This window comes from Rhagoletis zephyria, unplaced genomic scaffold (assembly GCF_001687245.7).
Source record: "Rhagoletis zephyria isolate East Lansing unplaced genomic scaffold, Rhagoletis_zephyria_1.1 Rzeph_scaffold_00663, whole genome shotgun sequence".
Taxonomy (NCBI): domain Eukaryota; kingdom Metazoa; phylum Arthropoda; class Insecta; order Diptera; family Tephritidae; genus Rhagoletis; species Rhagoletis zephyria.
In genome coordinates this window covers 76,360-96,987 of record NW_016157747.1, presented here as the reverse complement: position 1 = coordinate 96,987, position 20,628 = coordinate 76,360, and the positions used below count along the sequence as shown (strand labels likewise).

The following is a 20,628-nucleotide window of genomic DNA, read 5'->3' as shown; positions in this document are numbered from 1 at the left end:
AATCCGCTTCGGGTTAAAAAGAAAGATTTAATTAACACCATTGTTCATGATATTCAGAAGAATAAAGCGCCTGGTTACGATAGGATTACAGGTGAAATGATAAAGGACCTTCCACAAACTGCCGTACATTTTGTGTTACATATTTTTAATAACATGCTTAAGTTTGGGGCACTTCCCCGACTTATGGAAACTTTCGGAAATAATTATGGTGTCAAAGCTAGGCAAAGATCCGACGGTAGTAAGTTCATATCGGCCGATTAGCTTGATTTCTGTATTTTCCAAAATATTTGAAAAACTTCTATTGAAAAAAATACAACCTTCACTAACAAGTAACCAAATAAAAAACGTGGAAAACATGGCACTGTAGAACAAGTTCATAGAATTGTTTCTTCTTGTATTAGAAAAGCCTTCGAAGGGAAGCAATACTGCAGCGGTGTATTTTTGGACATCTCTCAAGTTTTTGACAAAGTCTGGCATGATGACCTTATATACAAAGTAAAGGTTTCAATCCCTGCAAATACGCATGCAATTCTGGAAAGCTTTCTGCTGCGGAGAAACTTCAGTGTCAGGCAGAATTCCTTTAGAGCGGAAAGTCGCCCAATATATGCAGATGTCCCTCAAGGCAGTGTTCTAGGACCCATATTGTACGTAATATGCACTCGTGATTTGCCAATTGATGGTAGTCTAACCATTTCAACATTTGCTGATGACACAGCTATCTTAAGCAATAGTTCAGACCCTAAAGAGGCTTATTACAAGCTGCAAGAATATTTGAAAAAGTTAAAGCAATGGCTAGGTTCTTGGAGGATAAAGGCTAACGAAAGCAAGTGTGTTCAGACAACATTTACTTTGAAGAAAGAAACCTGCCTACCACTTAAAATAAACAGCAAGGCTATACCACAAAAAGATAGTGTCAAATACCTTGGGATGACACTAGATAGAAGACTTACCTGGAAAAAACATATAGAAAACAAAATTTCTCAAGCGAAACTAAAACAAGCAAGCCTTCAATGGGTTATAGGAAACAAATCTAAATTAACCCTAGCTAAGATGTTGCTTTTTAATATGATGACTAAACCATATTGGGCATATGGAATCGGGCTTTGGGGCACAACGTGCAATTCCATTTTGAACAGACTTCAAAGACTGCAGTCAAAAATTTTACGCGCCATATGCGGAGCACCGTGGTACATAAAAAACACGAATATCCACAAAGATCTGAATGTTAAAACGGTGCATGAGGACATAAGAGAGCACCAGTTACTCAGCACGGTTAATGAACCATCCAAATCGACTAGCGAGAGATCTTCTTAGCCCGAGATATGCAAGAAGACTAAAAAGAAAGGATTTCTCCGATATCATCAAATGATGCGCAATATAATAAATTTCGATATCCGCAATATATCAATTTCGGCTCTGGAACTCGTCCTTTCAGACCGACTACGCAACACCAGTGAATTTAAGCAGTGCGGCTCTGGTACTCGTCCTTTCAGACCGCCTGCCCAGCACGATATCCAGCGATCCTGCTGAATCTTGGCCATTCCTTCAGCCTCAACAGCTGTTATAAATATATATGAAGGAATAAAAAATTTCTAAACATTGCCGCAGAAATTTTAAATTTAATAGTAGTTTGTAAGATTTGAAAACTTATTGTTAGTTTCGAAAGAAAGATTCAATAAATAAATACATATTATACAAAAAAAATGCTTTTCGTGAAATTGGCCGTAAAAGTTATTTTCTTATCGTTAACGCGCATTACCAGCCGAATATTTTCTCAACATTAACTCTGAGGATGTCTACAGCTGGATAACAAACCCGCTTTCATGTGACCCGAAAAGTAAACCTACTGAGATGACAAATCAACCGTTTGAAAATCTTCTGGATATCAGTGAATCAGCACTTTGAATATTAAATACTACGAAGGTAGCCAAGAGAGTTCTGGTTGCAAGTGTATGCAGAAAACACTGCTGTTGGCAAGATTGCATTAAAAATACTAGTAACTTTTACTTTTACATTTCCATGTGTGACTGCATTTTCAACAAATGCTTACATAATAATAATAATAGATTGGCGCTTACACATATGTTAGTGTTTGGCCGAGCTTCTCCTTCGCAAAAAATATAGAAAAAAGGTTTTTTCTTAACAGCGGTCGTCCCTCGGCAGGCAATGACAAACCTCCGAGTGTATTTCTGCCATGAAAAACAGCTTCTCATAAAAATACAATCGCCGTTCGGACTCGGCGTAAAACTGTAGGTCCCTCCGGTTTGTGTGACAACATCAAGGCGCACGCCACAAGTCGGAGGAGAAGCTCGGCCATGCTTACATAAACAAGTAATTTTTAAGCAAAAAACAAAACCGACTTCAATTCAATTATACAAATCTTAGATTATCATTAATCTCTTCATGATCCAATGATCGGATTTAAACCAAATTAGAATGGGACCACCTGTGGGTTCCTTTAAAAAAATAATCATAGTAATCGGTTTACGTGGTCCAAAGTTATAAAAAAAAATAATAATAAAAATATATCAAATGATTTCAGGGTAAAATTGCCAAAGCTCCCTATAAACTTAAAGGATAATGAAATCATCAAAACAATTAAACAACATTAAAGCTAAAGGAGCATAAAGCTTGCATTGTGTTTGTGTTCGTAGATATTTGAAGAGTAGGGGTGCCGCGAAATTTGTTTAGCACAACAAGGGTGCCGCGGTGAAAAAAGTTTGGAAAGCCTTGACATAGAGCATCGTACATACCAGGGATGTTGCGAATATTTGCATTCGCATTCGTTATGCGAATGATTCGCATCATTTTACATATTCGCATTCGACATTCGCATTCGCATCAAATGATACGAATGTTTTGCGAATGCGAATGTGTACATGGGCAGAAAGTCCACTCTAATATTGTTCAAATGGCTCTAAGTCTGTCTAACCAGGGTGCGGACAATAACCGGATTTTAGCTTCAGGCGCTAAAAGGTTATGTAGTATATCAAGCAAATTGACGAGCCTTCAAAAAGTACTACTAAAAGTCTTATAAGCAACCTAGAAATAAATTAATATTCCTCCAGCGAAAGCGAAGGCTCGGGTCTAGAATCTGGATAGATTAAAAAATGTAAAATTAAAGCTCAGTTGAAGGCCTATCTTAAAGAAAAACGAAGGTGTGGAAGGTGTTGCTCATTTTCTCCATACAAAAAATATTTACCGAATATACTTTGTATGGAAGAACTTCCGTGAAACAAAATTACCAAAAATCAACGCGATTTTCTAACGACTTCAAACTTGCACTTTGTTATACTAAATTTGAATGGGCTATAAAACTGCATACTTCGAAATGAAAAGTTGCAAATTAGTGTGCAAATTTAATGAATTTTCCTCAGTTTTGCACAAAGTTCAGAGATTTTATTATTATGTTCTAGTGTAGAATAAACAATATTTTTATAAAAAATTATCGAAAATAAAATAGAATAAAAACTTTGCATATATTGCAAAAAATTAACTGTGCCAATATTTCTGTTCGGCACTGTAGGTGAAAAATGCATTCTTGCATTTTTTTTTGTTTAAACTTGTACGTTACGTTATTTTTTCAACTTTATATCTAGCCTAATATTAGTAATATACTTGTGGTGCTAGTGTCCTTTCAAATAAATACAAATATAAGCTTATATTTAAGGAAAGCAGTTTTTATTTGAAGCAGCTGTGATTAGAAAAAATAAATAAAAATTGTTGAATAAAATAGCAAAAACTAAAAAAAAATAAAAAAATAAAAATTTCCAAATATCTGCCCTCAGATTTTAAATCATTGCATTCGAAATATGTATATATAAGTCTTTGCTGAAAAAGAAAAAAATTATAAAATTTGGTAGCCATATTGGATCCACCATTTTGAATTTAAAAAATCTGCTATCAAATTCGAGATAAGCGTCCTCAAAAACTCTCCATTTATATAAGTTTATGCTAAAATAGAAAAAGTTATAAAATTTGGTCTTCATATTAGATCCGCCTTTTTAAATTCAAAAAATTTAGCATCAGATTCGAAATCAGCGATCTTGAAAACCCCGCTTATGTATAAGTTTTTGGTGGAAGGGAAGGGAAGTATAAAATTTGGTCGCCATATTGGATCCGCCATTTTGAATTGCGAAAATCTGACATTATATTCGAAATCAGCAACCTCAAAAACCCCCTAACGCTAAGTTTCAAAACAATTTGGTTATTTCTTGACTTTTGGACAGCAAATGATAGTCGCCAGACCATAGTGCACTGTATAGGTTAAGCACTCGTTCAAGGTTGTAATAATTTATACAATTTTTAAGTAATAAAAAGGATGACTATAGCTATAGTCAACTTAAGCTTTTTTAATATTATTCCTAACATTCGCACATTAGCTTTCCGAAAATTCGCAAAATATGACATACTAGGGATGTTGCGGATTTGGATTTTTAGACATCCGCGGATGCGGATGCGAATGCGGATGCCATGTATTTTTAAGGAATAATTTAGGTGGGTAAATTAGGTGATTTAGGTAAATAAAAAATGAAAAAGTTAATGATTTTTAATAATCTGTCTTATCCTGAGTTTTGACCGAAAAAAATTTCACCCGAAAATTTGTATTCCGCCCATAGTAAATATGTACATGAAAACCAAAAGTTAAAAGGGAACCGGTTCGGGGAAAATTAAACTCATGATAGAGTGAATGTTTTTTAGTACTTGAATTTAAAAATTGGAACATTGTGCTTAATAAAAACTTTTTGAAGGGTCGTAAATCAAACCTGCGCCACTATATAACTACTCGCTCGAGGCGACAAACTTGAAAAACTTGAAGCTTGGCAAAATTGTAAATTCTTCTCGATTGACACTGCACCAGTGGAGAGGACGTTCAGTTATATTTATTTATTTTTATTGCGGTGCATTAATTACTTTTTGAGAATTTCATCGGGGCTGCAAATGTCGGATGTATCCTCCTGACTTTCATCTTCACAATGTAGCATCATGGCACAATCGTTGTTTAAACACGGTTTTTTTCGAAAGAATTCTTCATTCTTTGGTTTTTTCGGAATTTGTCACGCCATCATCGTTTATCGATTTTAGTTTTTGTAACTCATTTTAAATTCTTTCTTCTGTGACTGGTTAGATATATGTGCACTTGAACAATATTCCAGGGACCGAAAATAACAGTTATTTTTTTCCGAGGTAAATTTGGCCTAATGTTTTTTATTCTGAAATAAACGTCCTATCCGGATAATAAAGAAACCGCTTATCCAAATTAAACAAATTTGGTATCATATATATCTATTGATATTTTTTTATAACTTAATACTAAAGAAATTCATGTAAATACCTGCATACCTGATCCAATGTTTGTTCTATGGTAATTAATTAACATTTTTTATTGAAATATTTTTCAATGTGTGGCTTTCCTCTTTTAGACATTTCAGTTTTAAAGCTATTTAAGTCATCTTTCATTGGATACCAAACTTGTTTAATTTGGATAACCGGTTAGTTTATTATCCGAAAGTACTTTTATTTCAGAATAAAAAATATAAGGCCAAGTTTAACTCGTAAAAAAAATAACTGTAATTTTCGGCCCCTTCAATATTCGCATTCGCAAAAGATCCGCATTGATTTTTGCGAATGCGAATGCGAATGTTAAAATGAATGCGGAAGCTCCGCGGTTGCGAATCCGAATGCGAAGATTCGCAACAACCCTGGTACATACATACAGCATCGTACATACATACAGCATNATTTTTCAATCTTTTTGGTTCTTACGTGTGTGCGATTTTAAATTATTTTCAAAGAAATGTCTTTTCAATTTGAAATTAACTTTGTTTGAATGATTGTAAGAAATGTACGTTTACATACCTTTAGCTGTAGCTGAGTGTGCTCGCTGTTATTTCTTAGATTCCAGACTGTCCCAAGATGTTGAAATGTTAACACAAATTTTAGTTTTTTATTACCAAGCTATGAAAAAGCATCTGCGAAGCACAGAATAGAAGCGTATTTGAACGAAAATGCCGCTGAACACATATCTATGTAAAGTAAACAAGCCCTCCGCTGCATCCCTTATTCGATAGTTCCGAACTGGTTCTAAATTCGACAAATGAGATCTAGTTCGTTCTGCATCCCTTTTTCTATAGTTCCGAACCATTTCTAAATTCGTCACTTTAGATATAGATTTCTAGTCAAAAAAACTGAAAAAATTTGTCTTTTAAAAGTACCACTTTTCGCCGATTTTCGACTGGTGGGGATCTAGTTCCTATCGGACTAGTTCCTTTTTGGCGATAAAGACCTAGTACGGAACTAGAAATTCGATTCACTAGTCCGCGGTTTCCCTACAGGGTACATAACGCATCGTACATGCATACAGCATCGTACATACATACACCACCGTACAAACACAAACATACTCTGGTTGGGGGTCCACGAAAATTTATCTGGTTTCGATAGTAAAGAACCAAAATGGTTGCTTGATAGCCTCTTTATTTAACTTTAATTTTTTTGAGTGGTGTACAGTGCTTTTCACGCACTGCTGCACTTACCGTAACTTTATGTTTTAAAACGTGGGAAAGCCTTAAAGGCCACCTGCAGACTAAAAAGAACCGGATGTTGGTATAACACTGAGTGGGGCGTGGCGGCAGAGATTTAAGCACTTGTGTATTTTCAATGCCACAGGATAGTACGTTACCTTTGTTGAAGAGATTCTATAATGTTGAGTTCCCTAAGACTGAATGCTGGTTTAATTCCATCACTGAGACCGGACTCACACATTGTCGAATCTTCATTGATGGCTCCAAAACTGACTCTGGATCATGATCTGGGGTCTTTTTCGAAGTTAATTGGGATAAGCTTCACTTTTCTGTTGGGAATATGCTTCCGCCTTCCAGGCTGAGGTAATTGCAATCTTCAAAGCCATGGACTACGTGGTGGAACATAGGTGGAGGGGAAGGAGTTTACGTGTCTGCAGTGACAACCAAGCTGCACCTAAGGCATTGGCCAGCCCCCTAACTACTTTCATACTAGTTTGGCAATGCAAGTCTCGACTAAATTATGTTGTTTTACTTGTTTAACTTGTTTTACTCTGGTTGCCAGGTCACTCAGGAGTACCTGGTAATGAGACATCTTACCATTTGGCCAGAATTGGCTGAGATCAGGCACTTCTCCGTCCGCAACCAGTTTTAGCACACCCACTTTCGGCCATCGAAGCAATCATCAGAAACTAGGTGAATACTTCGCTTAGCAATGACTGGGAGGCATCGAGGGGATGCAGGTGGGCAAAACCTATGTTCAATCTCAGAGTGTCTATCCAGTTTTTTCTCTCACTGAGCAGACGACACTGCAGACAACTTTTTGAACTGCTGACTGGTCACTTCACGTGGCACAAACTCCTGACTGCGATAAGCGTAAATGACAAGGCCATTGGCCCATCCTGCCTTGAAGAGGATGAGATGGTGGAACACTTTTGTGTTCCTTGCTTGCTTGGTTGTTTGTCATCGAATTTTCTAGACTCGTTCTTATCTCTATTGTCAGTTTCTGAATTAAAAGTTTGGCGTAAAAAGCTTGCAGGGGGTCCACCGAAACCAGTAAATTTTTGAAAGGGGTTTACGAAAAAAAGTTTGGGAACCTCTGGGCTAAGACCATGGTTTGGTAGTCGTTTGCCGCCTTAAATAACCGAACGAAAGTATTATATCCATGAGAAGTTCCGTGGTGGCAACAATGATCCTGATCTATAGTGAATGTGCCCTAAAAACTTTATCTTATAGTTGGTGGCAATTTCAAAATGGCTGCATATCCTTTATCAACAGAAATACAGTATACATACATAGACTGAGATAAAATAGCTTAAAAGCCAGTTTCACGAAAGCAATTTAAGTGGAAATTAATTTTTTCTGTCAGGTTCTATATTAAATTCAATTTAAAAAAAATAAATTTTCTTTAAATTGTTTTCATGAAACTGGCTTTTAAGGTATTGCGATTTACCACTGCACAACTCAACCCTGGTGTCTTCGAATGAAGCTTTAACGTAACACACGAGAGTTCGATGTGCTCAATGGTGCAACAGGTCGATTTAGTCTGACATTCACGGCACCTTTCCTACTTGTCGATTTTTAGTAATAACTCGACCTCAGCACCTGGAAGCTCTTTTTTGCAATTGGACTGCCTTTACCGTTTCCAATACATGTTTTGAATATTCGCCAAATCGGATAATAAAAAAGATTTTTAGTAATAACTCAACTCCAGCGCCAACTGGCGGATTAAATTCTGAAAGTAAACTATCCAGAGACCCACTCAAACACACACACACAACTTTGTTAAAATCCCTCCAGCCATTTAGAATTTCACTAACAAATAAACCTACAGAAGAATTATATACACTCAAAGATAAGTAAAAGTCAGTAGGTTTGTACTTTGCTACGCCCTCTTTTCAAAGAGCCCATTTTTCTCCATGAGTATGGGATTGTTTCATATATCTCCATAAGAAGTGTTCCAGTACTGTGCCATGAACACTTCCAGAGATATGCAGTATGAAATTCGGCTTGTATGGTAGGTGTCACGCCCCATTTTCCAATAGCTCCATATCTATGGGAAGTGCCACGTCCGTATAAAGTTCCAGTACTCTATCATGAACACTTCCGGAGATATGCAGTATGAAAAATTCGGTTTGTATGGGAGGTGCCACGCCCCCTTTTCAAATAGTCCGAATTTTTCTTCGTGAGTATGCGATTGATTTCACATATCTCCATACCAAGTTCCTGTACTCTACCATGAACATTTCCAGAGATGTGAAGTACGCAAATTTCGGTTTGCATAGGAGGTGTCACGCCCCTTTTCCAATAAATCCAATTTTTCTCCATGAGTATGTGATTGATTTTATATATATCCGTACCAAGTTCAAAAATTTTACCATGAACGCTTCCAGAAATATGCAGTATGAATTATTCGGGTTGTATGAGAGGTCCCACGCCCCTTTTCCAATAGCTCAAATTTTTCTGAAAGAGTTTGCGATTGATTTTATATATCCCCACCCCAAGTTCCAGTACTTTACCATGAACATTTCAAGAGATATGCAGTATGAAAAATTCGGTTTGTATAGGAGGTGCCACGCCCCTTTTCCAATAACTCCAGGTTTTGTCCATGAGTATGTGATTGATTTCATATATTTCCGTACCAAATTCAAAAATTTTACCATGAACGCTTCCAGAAATATGCAGTATGAAATATTCGGGTTGTATGGGAGCTACCACGTCCTCTTTTCCAATAGCTAGAGTTTTTCTGAAAGAGTATGCGATTGATCTTATATATCTCCACATCAGTACTTTACCATGAACATTTCGAGAGATATGCAGTTTGAAAAATTCGGTTTGTATGGGAAGTGCCACGCGCCCTTTTCCAATACCTCCAATTTTTATCGAAGAGTATGGGATTGATTTCATATATCTCTATACCAAGTTGCAATACTCTACCATAAATACTTCCAGAGATATGCAGTTTGAAAAATTCGGTTTGAAAGGGAGGTGCCACGCCCCGTTTTCCAATATATCCAATTTTCCTCCAAGAGTATGCGATCGATTTCATATGCGCCAATACCATGTTCGAGTACTCTACCATAAATCCTTCCAGAGATATGCAGTATTAAAAATTCCATTTGAAAGGGAGGTGCCACGCCCCCTTTTCCAAAAGGTCCAATTTTTCTCCAAGAGTATGCGATCTATTTCATATGCGCCAATACCAAGTTCCATCACTCTACCATGAACACTTCCAGAGATATGCATTTCCGGTTTGTATGGGAGGTGCCACGCCCCCTTTTTCGATAGCTCCAAGAGTATGCGAAGGATTTCATATATCTCCATACCAAGTTCTATTACTCTACCGTGAATATTCCAAAGATATTGAGTATGAAAAATTCGGTTTGTATGGGAGGTTCCACGCCCCTTTTATATATCGAGATTTTTGTTAGCCGATAACCATCCTTTGAACGTCTGCATCAGGTGTCCGAAATTTCAAAAAAATTGATTCAGTTGTTCTCGGCCTTTGCGATACACATAGATACACATAGGTGGTGTGGCTGCTTTTAATATTGCGCTCACTTATGTACAAAAAAACATAGCGGCAGGGTTTTTATGCGTAATTATACACATGAACATGTATGTATGTAAATAAATATGCAAGTTAACACCAGTAAAGTTAATAAGCAAATTAATGTAAACATATTGACAATCGATAACTCTGCCAATATGCAGAATTATAACTAATAAATAGGAAACGGTTCAGACGCACCGTAAGCAAATACAATTAAATTGGGAACAACATCCGGCATGCGCGAAATCAAGTCAACAAGTAATTAATGCTGACACAGGTAGAATTAGGTTATATTAAGAAGTAAAATTAGCATTTAAGTTGGGTTGTAATTATTGATTAAACCAATAAAGGTCTTTCGACCAAAAATAATATTTTTTTCGGCGACCAATAAATTCCGCCGTAAAGTGGCGCCCGAGACTAAAGAGTCTTGTTCGGTTCGGTAAAGTTTCAAAAAGTTAGTAAAAAACACTAAAAGTGCCGTTGATAATAAAAATAAAAACGCCGCGAGAAAAGTGAAATAAGCTAACTGAGTGTGCCATTAAATAAGCGAGACGCATAAAAACAATTCCTTGCTTAATAACATTTTTGATTATTGCATTTTAAAGTGCTGTTAAAACCACGTGAATGCAAATCATCTTAGGGAAGAAATTACCTACAACCCTACAAAGTGCCACGAAACAATTAAGGGCGTGAAAAGGACATACAAAATCCTCGACGCTCCGCCGTAAACCAACAAGCAACCCGGATTAAGGAAATCAGCAAAACCTTACCCTTGAAGGCCAGGAACAAGAAAGGAGCAAAACGGTGTACCCTAGTACCTAACGGAAAAAGGAGAGCATACACATTTGCCAGTTGCTGGTATGAAGCTGATTATATTGTAAGTAATATAAGAGTTAGAAGTAAGGAAAACACAGTAGGAAAAAAACAACAAAAATAGCTAATAAGAAATACCCTAATATTTTTCTAATTAAAAAAAAAAAAAAACCCCAATTATTTTTTTTCTCGTTTTTACGAAAAATTTATATCTAATAATAAAGTCCCTAGTTTTTACGAGAAATAGAAGTAGACTCTCAACAAAAAATTTTGCAATTATTCAATTAAACAAAAACTTTCGCATAAAATAAAAAATAATAATATACAAAGTTTAAGATGGCGAATCCAAACAACCTCATTAGGCCACCAGTGCTAGGAAATACTGCCCCACAGGCAGCACCCTCCAATTCAGCCCCTCAATTTTCCCAAGAATTAGCCAACCTTATCAGGACTATGATCACCCAAACCATAGAAGTGAACGGCCCTAATCTAATACAAAGAGCTCTTAATAATAATATACCCCCAATAATATCGGACCAAACGATAGAAGAGCAGTTCAGAAATAATATGAACGAGATGGACAAAATACCAGATGTAGTACATTCATTACGAGAATTCTCAGGAAACGCTTCGGAGTTTAGTTCCTGGAAGAAAAGCGTTGAACGCATTCTTAGAATATATGAACCATTTTAAATGTAATTAGGAACAAAATAATAGGTAAAGCAGATATAGCCCTAGCGTCATACAACACACACTTAGACTGGACAGCAATCTCTCGTTGTTTGACTACCCATTATGCCGACAAAAGAGATATAGGCACATTAGATTATCAGATGACATGCCTCGTCCAGGGACGAATGAAAATAAATGAATTCTATCAGAAAGTTTATGGACATTTATCCCTGATCTTAAACAAAATAGGTTGCATGGAGATAGGCGAAGAAGCAGTCCATCTTTTAACAGACAATTACCGTGCTAAAGCCCTTGACACCTTCGTTAGAGGACTATCTGGCGACCTGCCTAGGCTCCTAGGTATAAAAGAACCAAAGAGCTTACCAGAGGCCTTACATCTTTGCCTTAAGCTCGAAAATCAAAGCTTTAGAGCATAACCACGCCAACAATCAAATGATTAACGCACCGTCAACCTCCCGTCAACAAAGCCTCAATCCCATAAATCCACGACAACAACTCTTCACACCAAGATATTCCCAACCGATGAATCAGCAATTTCCACAGTTGAAATTCTATCCGGAACTAGCCCATCTAACACAACCTTTAACAAATCCCATTACGCAAAACTATCGCCAACAAAATTTTAATCCTCCTAACCTCCAGCAATATACCAACCAAAATCCAAATCAATCTAACCAATACAATAGGTACCAACCCCAAAATCCATATAATCAACAACAAAATCCCCCTCCAAGACCACCTAAACCACCTCAACCTATGGATGTAGATGAAAGCATCAGGACAAAAGCGGTGAACTACGCGAACCGTCCCAAACCCCAAGAAGCAGGTGAACGCCCACCAAACACGTCAGTGATAAACCATCCCCCACCGAAGGTTCAAAGAAACTTTCATATAAACTCTGAAGGAGCAATCGAAAACCAACACTATGAAAATCAATACGATGAAAATCAATACGAAGAAAATCAATACTACGAAGATCAATACAACCAGAATCAGGACATAACCTACAATAACGAATACGAAGAACCACATGACCTAACAGACGTACATTTTTTAGATTGAAGAGCTCTTCGTTACCCTATTTTAGATGCAGAACGAAGAGCGGAGAAATATTAAACATTCTGGTAGACACATGATCCAACAAAAATTATATCCAATCCAGTCTAGTAAGCAGAGCGATAGAGAATGATAACCCATTTTTTGCCAACTCAGTTGGTGGAAAAATAAAAATTACTCATCACACGTTTCTAAATTTTTTTAATCTAGAAGGTAGCAAATTAAAATTCTTCCTGTTACCTACACTCAAAACCTTCCACGCCATTCTAGGAAACGACAGCTTAAAAGAACTTTCAGCAGTAATACATACAAAGGAAAACTTTATGGTCATAAGCAATACTAAAAAAATATTTCTCAGACAATATAGGATACAGAGTGTTAACACAATTAATATCCGAGACGAACACATGACGACAGTAGATAAAAAAGAAATAAAATAGCTAGTACAAAAACACCGCAACTTATTTTCGGAACCAAATGAAAAACTTACGTACACAACAAAGGTAGTAGCAGAAATTCGTACAAATTCCGACACTCCCATATATTCCAAATCCTACCCATACCCTAATAGCCTTAAAGGAGAAGTTGAGAACCAAATAAACAAATTGTTAGAAGATGGAATTATACGCAAATCAAGATCACCCTACAACTCACCTGTCTGGGTTGTACCTAAAAAAGACGATGCTTCAGGCGGAAAAAAATTCAGAATGGTCATTGACTACAGAAAACTAAACACAGTCACAATTGCAGATAGGTATCCAATACCAGAAATAAATGAGGTACTTTCTCAATTAGGAAAGAATCGAATTTCCTCTGTAATTGACTTAAAAAGCGGTTTCCATCAAATTCCTCTTAAGGAATCTGACGTGGAAAAAACAGCTTTTTCAGTGAACAACGGAAAACACGAGTTCACAAGACTCCCTTTTGGATTCAAAAACGCCCAATCCATTTTCCAACGGACATTAGACGACATACTTAGAAAACACATAGGTAGAATATGCTACGTGTACATAGATGACATCATTATTTTTAGCAAGGACGAGAAATCACATTCCGAACATATAGACAAAATTTTCCAAACCCTTAATGAAGCAAATATGAAGGTACAAATAGATAAGTGTGAATTCTTCAAAAAACAGGTTGAATTCCTAGGATTTGTGGTATCCTCCGGTGGAATTTCTACAAACCCTTCTAAAGTGCAATCAATATTAAATTTCCCATACCCTCAAACACTCAAGGACTTACGATCATTCCTAGGCTTATCTGGATATTATAGAAGATTTATCAAAGATTATGCTAAATTAGCCAAGCCACTAACATCCCTCCTTAGAGGTGATGAAGGAAGAATGTCCAAAACTAGTTCGAAAAAAAATTCAAATTAATCTAAACGAAGAAGCAAAATCTGCATTCAACAAAATCAAATCCACATTAACATCCAAGGACGTAGTCCTACAATACCCTGATTTTAAGAAAGAATTTGAATTAACTACAGACGCTTCAAAGTATGCCATAGGTGCAGTTTTAGAACAAAATGGCAAACCGATAACTTTTATATCGAGAACATTAAACAAAGCTGAGGAAAATTATGCAGTAAATGAAAAAGAAATGCTTGCCATTATATGGGCACTTAACTCCTTTAGAAACTACTTATACGGCACTGCAAAAGTTATAATACATACAGATCATCAACCACTTACATATGCCCTCAGTAATAAAAACAATAACTCCAAACTAAAACGTTGGAAAGGCATATTAGAAGAATACATTTACGAATTAAGATACAAACCCGGAAAAGCCAATGTAGTTGCAGATACATTATCCAGGCCATTTGAAGTAAATTCCTTATCAGTTGCCACACATTCCGACGAAAGCTCATCTCACAACCTAATCCCAGCAGTAGAAGGACCCATAAATGCCTTCAAAAACCAACTTTGGATCTTTTTAGGAGACGAAGACAGCTATCAATTTAAAATACCATTCCCAACCTACCATAGGCATTTAATCTGTAAACCCAACTTTTCAATAGAGAATTTAACTGTACTATTAAAACGTTACTTAAATCCTTCAGTGATAAATGGCATATTTACCTCTGAAGATATAATAGGAAAAATTCAGGAGATCTACCCTCTTCATTTCTCCAATTATAAAATTCGATACACACAAACAAAAGTAGAAGACTTAACAAACGAAGATGCCCAAAACGAAGAAATACTAAAAGAGCACAAACGAGCACATAGAAATAGGGATGAAAATAAAAAGCAACTTATTCAAAAATATTACTTTCCTAAAATGAAGTCAAAAATAGAAAATATAGTTAAACAATGCAAAACTTGCAAAGAATACAAATATGATCGTCACCCTAATAAACCACACCTACTTGAAACCCCAATTCCCCAATATCCTGGTGAAATAGTCCATATAGATATTTACAATACAGAGAAAAATCTAGTACTAACCGCAGTAGACAAGTTTTCGAAATATGCACAAGTCAGAATAATAAAGTCAAAAGCAATAGAAGATATCAGAGAACCTCTGCGACAAATACTTTCGGTGTACTAAGGACAATAGTAATCGATAATGAAAAATCCTTAAATTCAGCCTCCATACAATTTATGGTTGAAGACCAACTCGGAATTAGAATTTATAGAACCTCTCCATACACAAGCACAGTTAACGGACAAGTAGAAAGGTTTCATTCCACCCTATCCGAAATCATGCGTTGTCTTAAAACAGAGCAAACCCACCGTTCATTCCAAGAACTTTTAGATCGATGTACATATGAATATAACTACTCCATACACTCCGCGACAGGAAGACGACCAATAGAGACATTTTTCGGCAGACGTGTATCAATAGACCCAGAACAACACGAAAACTCTCGACGCGAAAACATAGAAACCCTTAGGAAGAGACAGGCAAAAGATTTAGAAAATCATAACAAAACTAGAAAAGCTATGAAACTATACACTCCTGGCGACGTAATTTATGTTAGGATAAACAAGCGCATAGGATCCAAACTAACAGCTAGATATAGAAAGGAAATAGTCAAGGAAGACAAATCAAGTATAGTTATCACCGAAAAAGGACGAACTGTACATAAGAATAACATCAAGACTTAGACCACGTTAGTAAAAAAATTTTGTTTTCTCTTTATTTTTTTTTCTTTTACAGACTTTTCGTGCACCTAGTGTACGCAGACTTCAAAATAATAGACTATACAAATTCTCAGTTAGCAACATTAGACACAGGATTGACGAAAATACAAACAGGAACCTACAGAATTATACATAAAGTAGACCTAGACGCATGGCAGAATTCATTAAACGAAATAAGCAGTACCATAAAAACCAAGATATATACGGAAAATTCTCTTTTACCCATCCTTATTAACGAATTGAATTTAACCCAAAAATTTCTAGGCAGACTCAAACCCAAGAGATTTAAGAAATCAATAGATTCACTAGGAAAAGCCTGGAAGTGGATTGCAGGAAATCCCGATCATGATGACCTTGTAATTCTGGAAAGCGAAATAAATAATATAATAAACAATAACAACAATCCAGTAGTAATAAATAAAACAATCTTTGATAGGATAAAGAATATAACAGCGGTATCAAATAAAATTTTGAAAGCTGTACAAAATAAGGAAGACATACAGCACAATTTTGCTATAGAATTAAAATACAAACTGAAAATTTTAAAAGAAGAAATCATTAACATAGATTATGACATGCATTGGGCTAAGGCCGGCATTGTCAATTCATATATTCTATCTAATGATGAATTAGAATTAGTAAAATCTGTATTTTTAAGAAATAATTTTACATTAAATAATGTGGAAGAATCACTAGAACTAGCGAATATAAAAATTGCTTCAAATGATACAATGTTATTTTATATAGTAGGAATACCTTTAACAAATGAAGAAATTTGTGAAACAATGTTAATTAAACCAATAAAAAAGAACAAATATATTAATAAAATTCCCTACGAGGATATTGTAACTTGTAATGACAACCAAATATTTGTAATCAAATTAAAATGTAAAGAAAATAATAGCATTAGAATCTGTAATAATAAGAATATTATAGATATTAGCAATACTACCTGTGACCCACAGCTGCTTAGAAGCGAACCAGCGAAATGCACTATAGTTAACAATCAGCACATCCCATCAGTAGAATATATCTCGCCCGGAATCATATTATTAAATCAGTACAATGGTACAATCGAAATAGACAATCAAAAGATCAATCTTTCGGGATCATATGCCGTTCAATACCACAATTCCACGGTTTTGATCGACAAGCAAAAATACTCTTTTAATGAAATATTAACAAATAAACCTCTACCCGCAATTTTGCAATCAAATGTTCCTTCAAATAAAGAAGAAGAAATCCTGAGCTTGGAGATGATGAAAGCACTCCACTTAAATAACACGAAACATCTAAAGTTATTGCAGACCACCCACTCAGCAGCCTTAATCACAAATTTTTCACTAACAATTGTCGGTATGATCTGCTTAGCAGCATTAATCATGGCATTAGTCATAAAAAATAATCGCAAAGCAAAGCCAATAGAACTATCGAGTTACAACGTCAACGTCAGCGTGACTGACAGTAAAGAAGTCACATCATCCGAAATACCCACTGTACCGGATCCAATAACACTATCATATTAATTTGAACAAACGGGGACGTTTGTTTTAGCGGCGGAGGAGTTAACACCAGTAAAATTAATAAGCAAATTAATGTAAACATATTGACAATCGATAATTCTGCCAATATGCAGAATTATAACTAATAAATAGGAAACGGTTCAGACGCACCGTAAGCAAATACAATTAAATTGGGAACAACATCCGGCATGCGCGAAATCAAGTCAACAAGTAATTAATGCTGACACAGGTAGAATTAGGTTATATTAAGAAGTAAAATTAGCATTTAAGTTGGGTTGTAATTATTGATTAAACCAATAGAGGTCTTTCGACCAAAAATAATATTTTTTAGGCGACCAATAAATTCCGCCGTAAAGTTGCATATACAAATGTAAATGCTAACAGCAATGTTAGTTGCTCCTTGTGGCAACATAAACGACTCTACATTGCCTAAATTATTTCTCCGTGAACTGTACATACATATTTGTTTTTTTTTTTTTTTAAAATAAGAATCAACATTAACGTTAACATTAGCACGTATGTATATGTATACATAACCCTTGCTTTGCGCTGTATTCCGTACGAATTAACAGCAGAGGGCGCTCTCATTTGTGATTTGCAGGTGAGCAGCGCTATTATGTGGGCATGTATGTTAGATTCTATAGGAAGTATTTAAACCTAAGAACCCATAATCGAAATTTCAAAAAAATCGGTACATCCGATCTCGAGCTTTGCGAACATAAAAAAACGGCTTTCAAAATATATATTAGTACAGATATATGTAGGTATATTAGCGTGCCCATTGGAAATTCTTTTTTTTTTTTGGAAATTCAAGATCCTACCCCCTAATTTTATTCGTTTTAATGAGAAATATTATTGCCTATTTTTATAGATTTTTTAAAGGTCATTTAGAGTTCGCGACCTGTCGATTTAGGTCAGAAAATAGGATTTTGTAGATTTTTTAGTTTTTTAATTACTATTTTTGATTCGATTTCAAAGATCGAATGTGATCTGAAGAGAGGACACATAGGCCCTTAAAATGGTATAGAATGATCTATTGTCGGACTTGGGTGGTTGGGTTTTTTTATCGGGTAAAATAAAAAACCCATATTTCCCTTGAGTTTTTACATTTCGACCATCGATGATTTACACAATTTCAAGTTATGTAGTACTATCTAAAAGTAAACCAATTTTAAAATAAACTGATAGCTCACTTATTGCAGTCGCATAAAAATTGTCGAAGTTAGGCGACTTTTTTTAAATACGGCCTTGAATTTATATTGCTTATTTACCGGACTTTCAGATTTTTTGAGCAGTGTGGCTAATGAATTCATCAATATTTATTCAAAACTGATATATACAATCGCTCTTTAGCAAAGACGTGGTTTTTCAGGAAATTTTAGGAAAATGGGAGTGGCACCGCCCGCTTATATGATACTACTCGACCGATTTCGACCATTGTGCTTGGCCTCCTTAAGTACCGTCTTGAATATTTTTGAAATCGGACAAAACCTACTCCCCCCCTAAATATAGCAAGCTTTGAGTGTTTTTGAAGTTACCGTTACGTTGGTGAAGCCCGTGGTTTTGTGCGATTTCAAAAATTTTCAATGTGGCGCTTAAGAGGGATAAGTGTGTGTACCAAATTTGGTTGAGATCGGTCAAGTGGTTTTTGAGATACGCATATATCATATAACCGCGACCTCTAAATGACCTTTCAAAAATCTGTAAAAATAAGCCATGATATTTCTCATAAAAAAAATTAAGTTTTGGGGTAGACCCTGAAATTTCCAAAAAAAAAGCTTTTTCGATGGGCACCCTAATGTATATACATAAATGTATGTAGTTATTAAATTTGTGCCCCGTTTACATGACTCATTCCTAATTCGATTTGACAATTCATTGTTTTTCCTTGATTTCCTCCCTTTGTTTTGATTTTTTCTTTCTCTCTTGCTCTGATAGCTCAGCTCGATAAATTTTCGATTAAAATTAGAGACGCCAGCGATTTGTTCGTAATTCGCATGGTAATTGGATTTGAATTACCTACAAATGAGGTAATGCGCTCGCGAAATTTTGTATGGCGAATCACGTAATTAGAAGGTTAATTGGGGCGGCAATTACGAATGAGAGAGCCATTTACGAATGGGAGAGCGAATTACGTGCCGTGGGAACTTAGTATAATATATACATATATCTACACTACCGTCCGAATATTTGCAATTGTTAAACTCGTACTCAGACATACACAGGGAAGCGAATGTGAAATCAGGGTAAGAATTTGAAAGTAGAATAATTTCATATACAAAAGAAAATAATAATAATAAAATAATAACGTACTGGGATACCACGCACACCGGCCGAGCCACCATACTTCCTGCGGTGGTAAATACTACCTAAGCTCTCCCATATAAAAAAATCGTCGAACACATCGACGCCTAAAAACCAACCCATGCTAAGTCTGACTAAGTCTTAGGTGACTTAGCATGGTATGGTTTGGAAGCGTCGACATGTACTTCATATGGAAGAAAATAACTGGCATCGTCAACAAAAAAAAATTGGCAAAAACCAACGGCAAGTGTCAGCTACTTCGAACTTGCACTTTTTTATACTAAAATTTGACTAAGGCTACACAACTGCATACTCAAAATATTTGAAAGTTTTACAAAAGTTTGTTAGCTTTTTTTTAATATTACACAAACATTGATGTTTTAGTTGATACGGGTTTAAGAATAAACTATACTTTTATAAAAAAAAAATTAATTTAAATATAATAAAATAAACAGTTTTAATAAGCATTAATTATATAGGTCGGTAAGTAACTTCATAATATAACTAATTTTGAATTGAGGTATTTCTAAGCCAACCCTGAGATCTGTGAAATAATATATATGTATGTGCATATATTGTGTTGATTATGCTCCAATATGGTAAATAATCATTACAGCAATCAGCAGCATTGGAAATTTTCGGAAAGTAGAAATAAACTAAATTCAATTTATTCAATTATTAATAAATGAAATTGGCCTTGCTTCCAATGAAGCGTATTCAATTTACTCCATCGCATAGCCGAAAAGCCATTTTGAGACAGCAAATGAATATATAAACTAATTCAAAAATAAGCAATTGCCTTTTCTTAAAATTGCATAACTTTTAAATACTTAAATTCGTTTGAACAAATCGAGTAAAATTTCTGAAATTTTAAGAATAAGCAATTGGTTATTTTTATACCCGAGCGCACTTGTGCACAAGGGTATATTAATTTTGTTCACATAACGGTTGTTTGTAACAGCCAAAACGAATCGAGATAGATATAGACAAATGTATACATAAATGATCAG

General features: G+C 35.5%; 1 protein-coding gene across 2 annotated transcripts in view; it reads left to right on the top strand.

Moving 5' to 3' along the window:
* LOC108360951 (prolyl endopeptidase-like) overlaps positions 1 to 20,628 on the top strand; it is a 50,356-nt gene that overhangs the window by 26,737 nt on the left and 2,991 nt on the right. Inside the window, exon 1 of one of the 2 annotated variants that reach the window (XM_017613448.1) lies at positions 19,399 to 19,560. The exons of the other annotated variant lie outside the window; for it this stretch is intronic. Within the exon in view, the coding sequence (XP_017468937.1) occupies positions 19,414 to 19,560 (147 nt within the window). The 5' untranslated portion in view covers positions 19,399 to 19,413. Of the gene's footprint in view, positions 1 to 19,398; positions 19,561 to 20,628 lie in introns of those variants that run through there. 2 annotated transcript variants of the gene reach the window in all.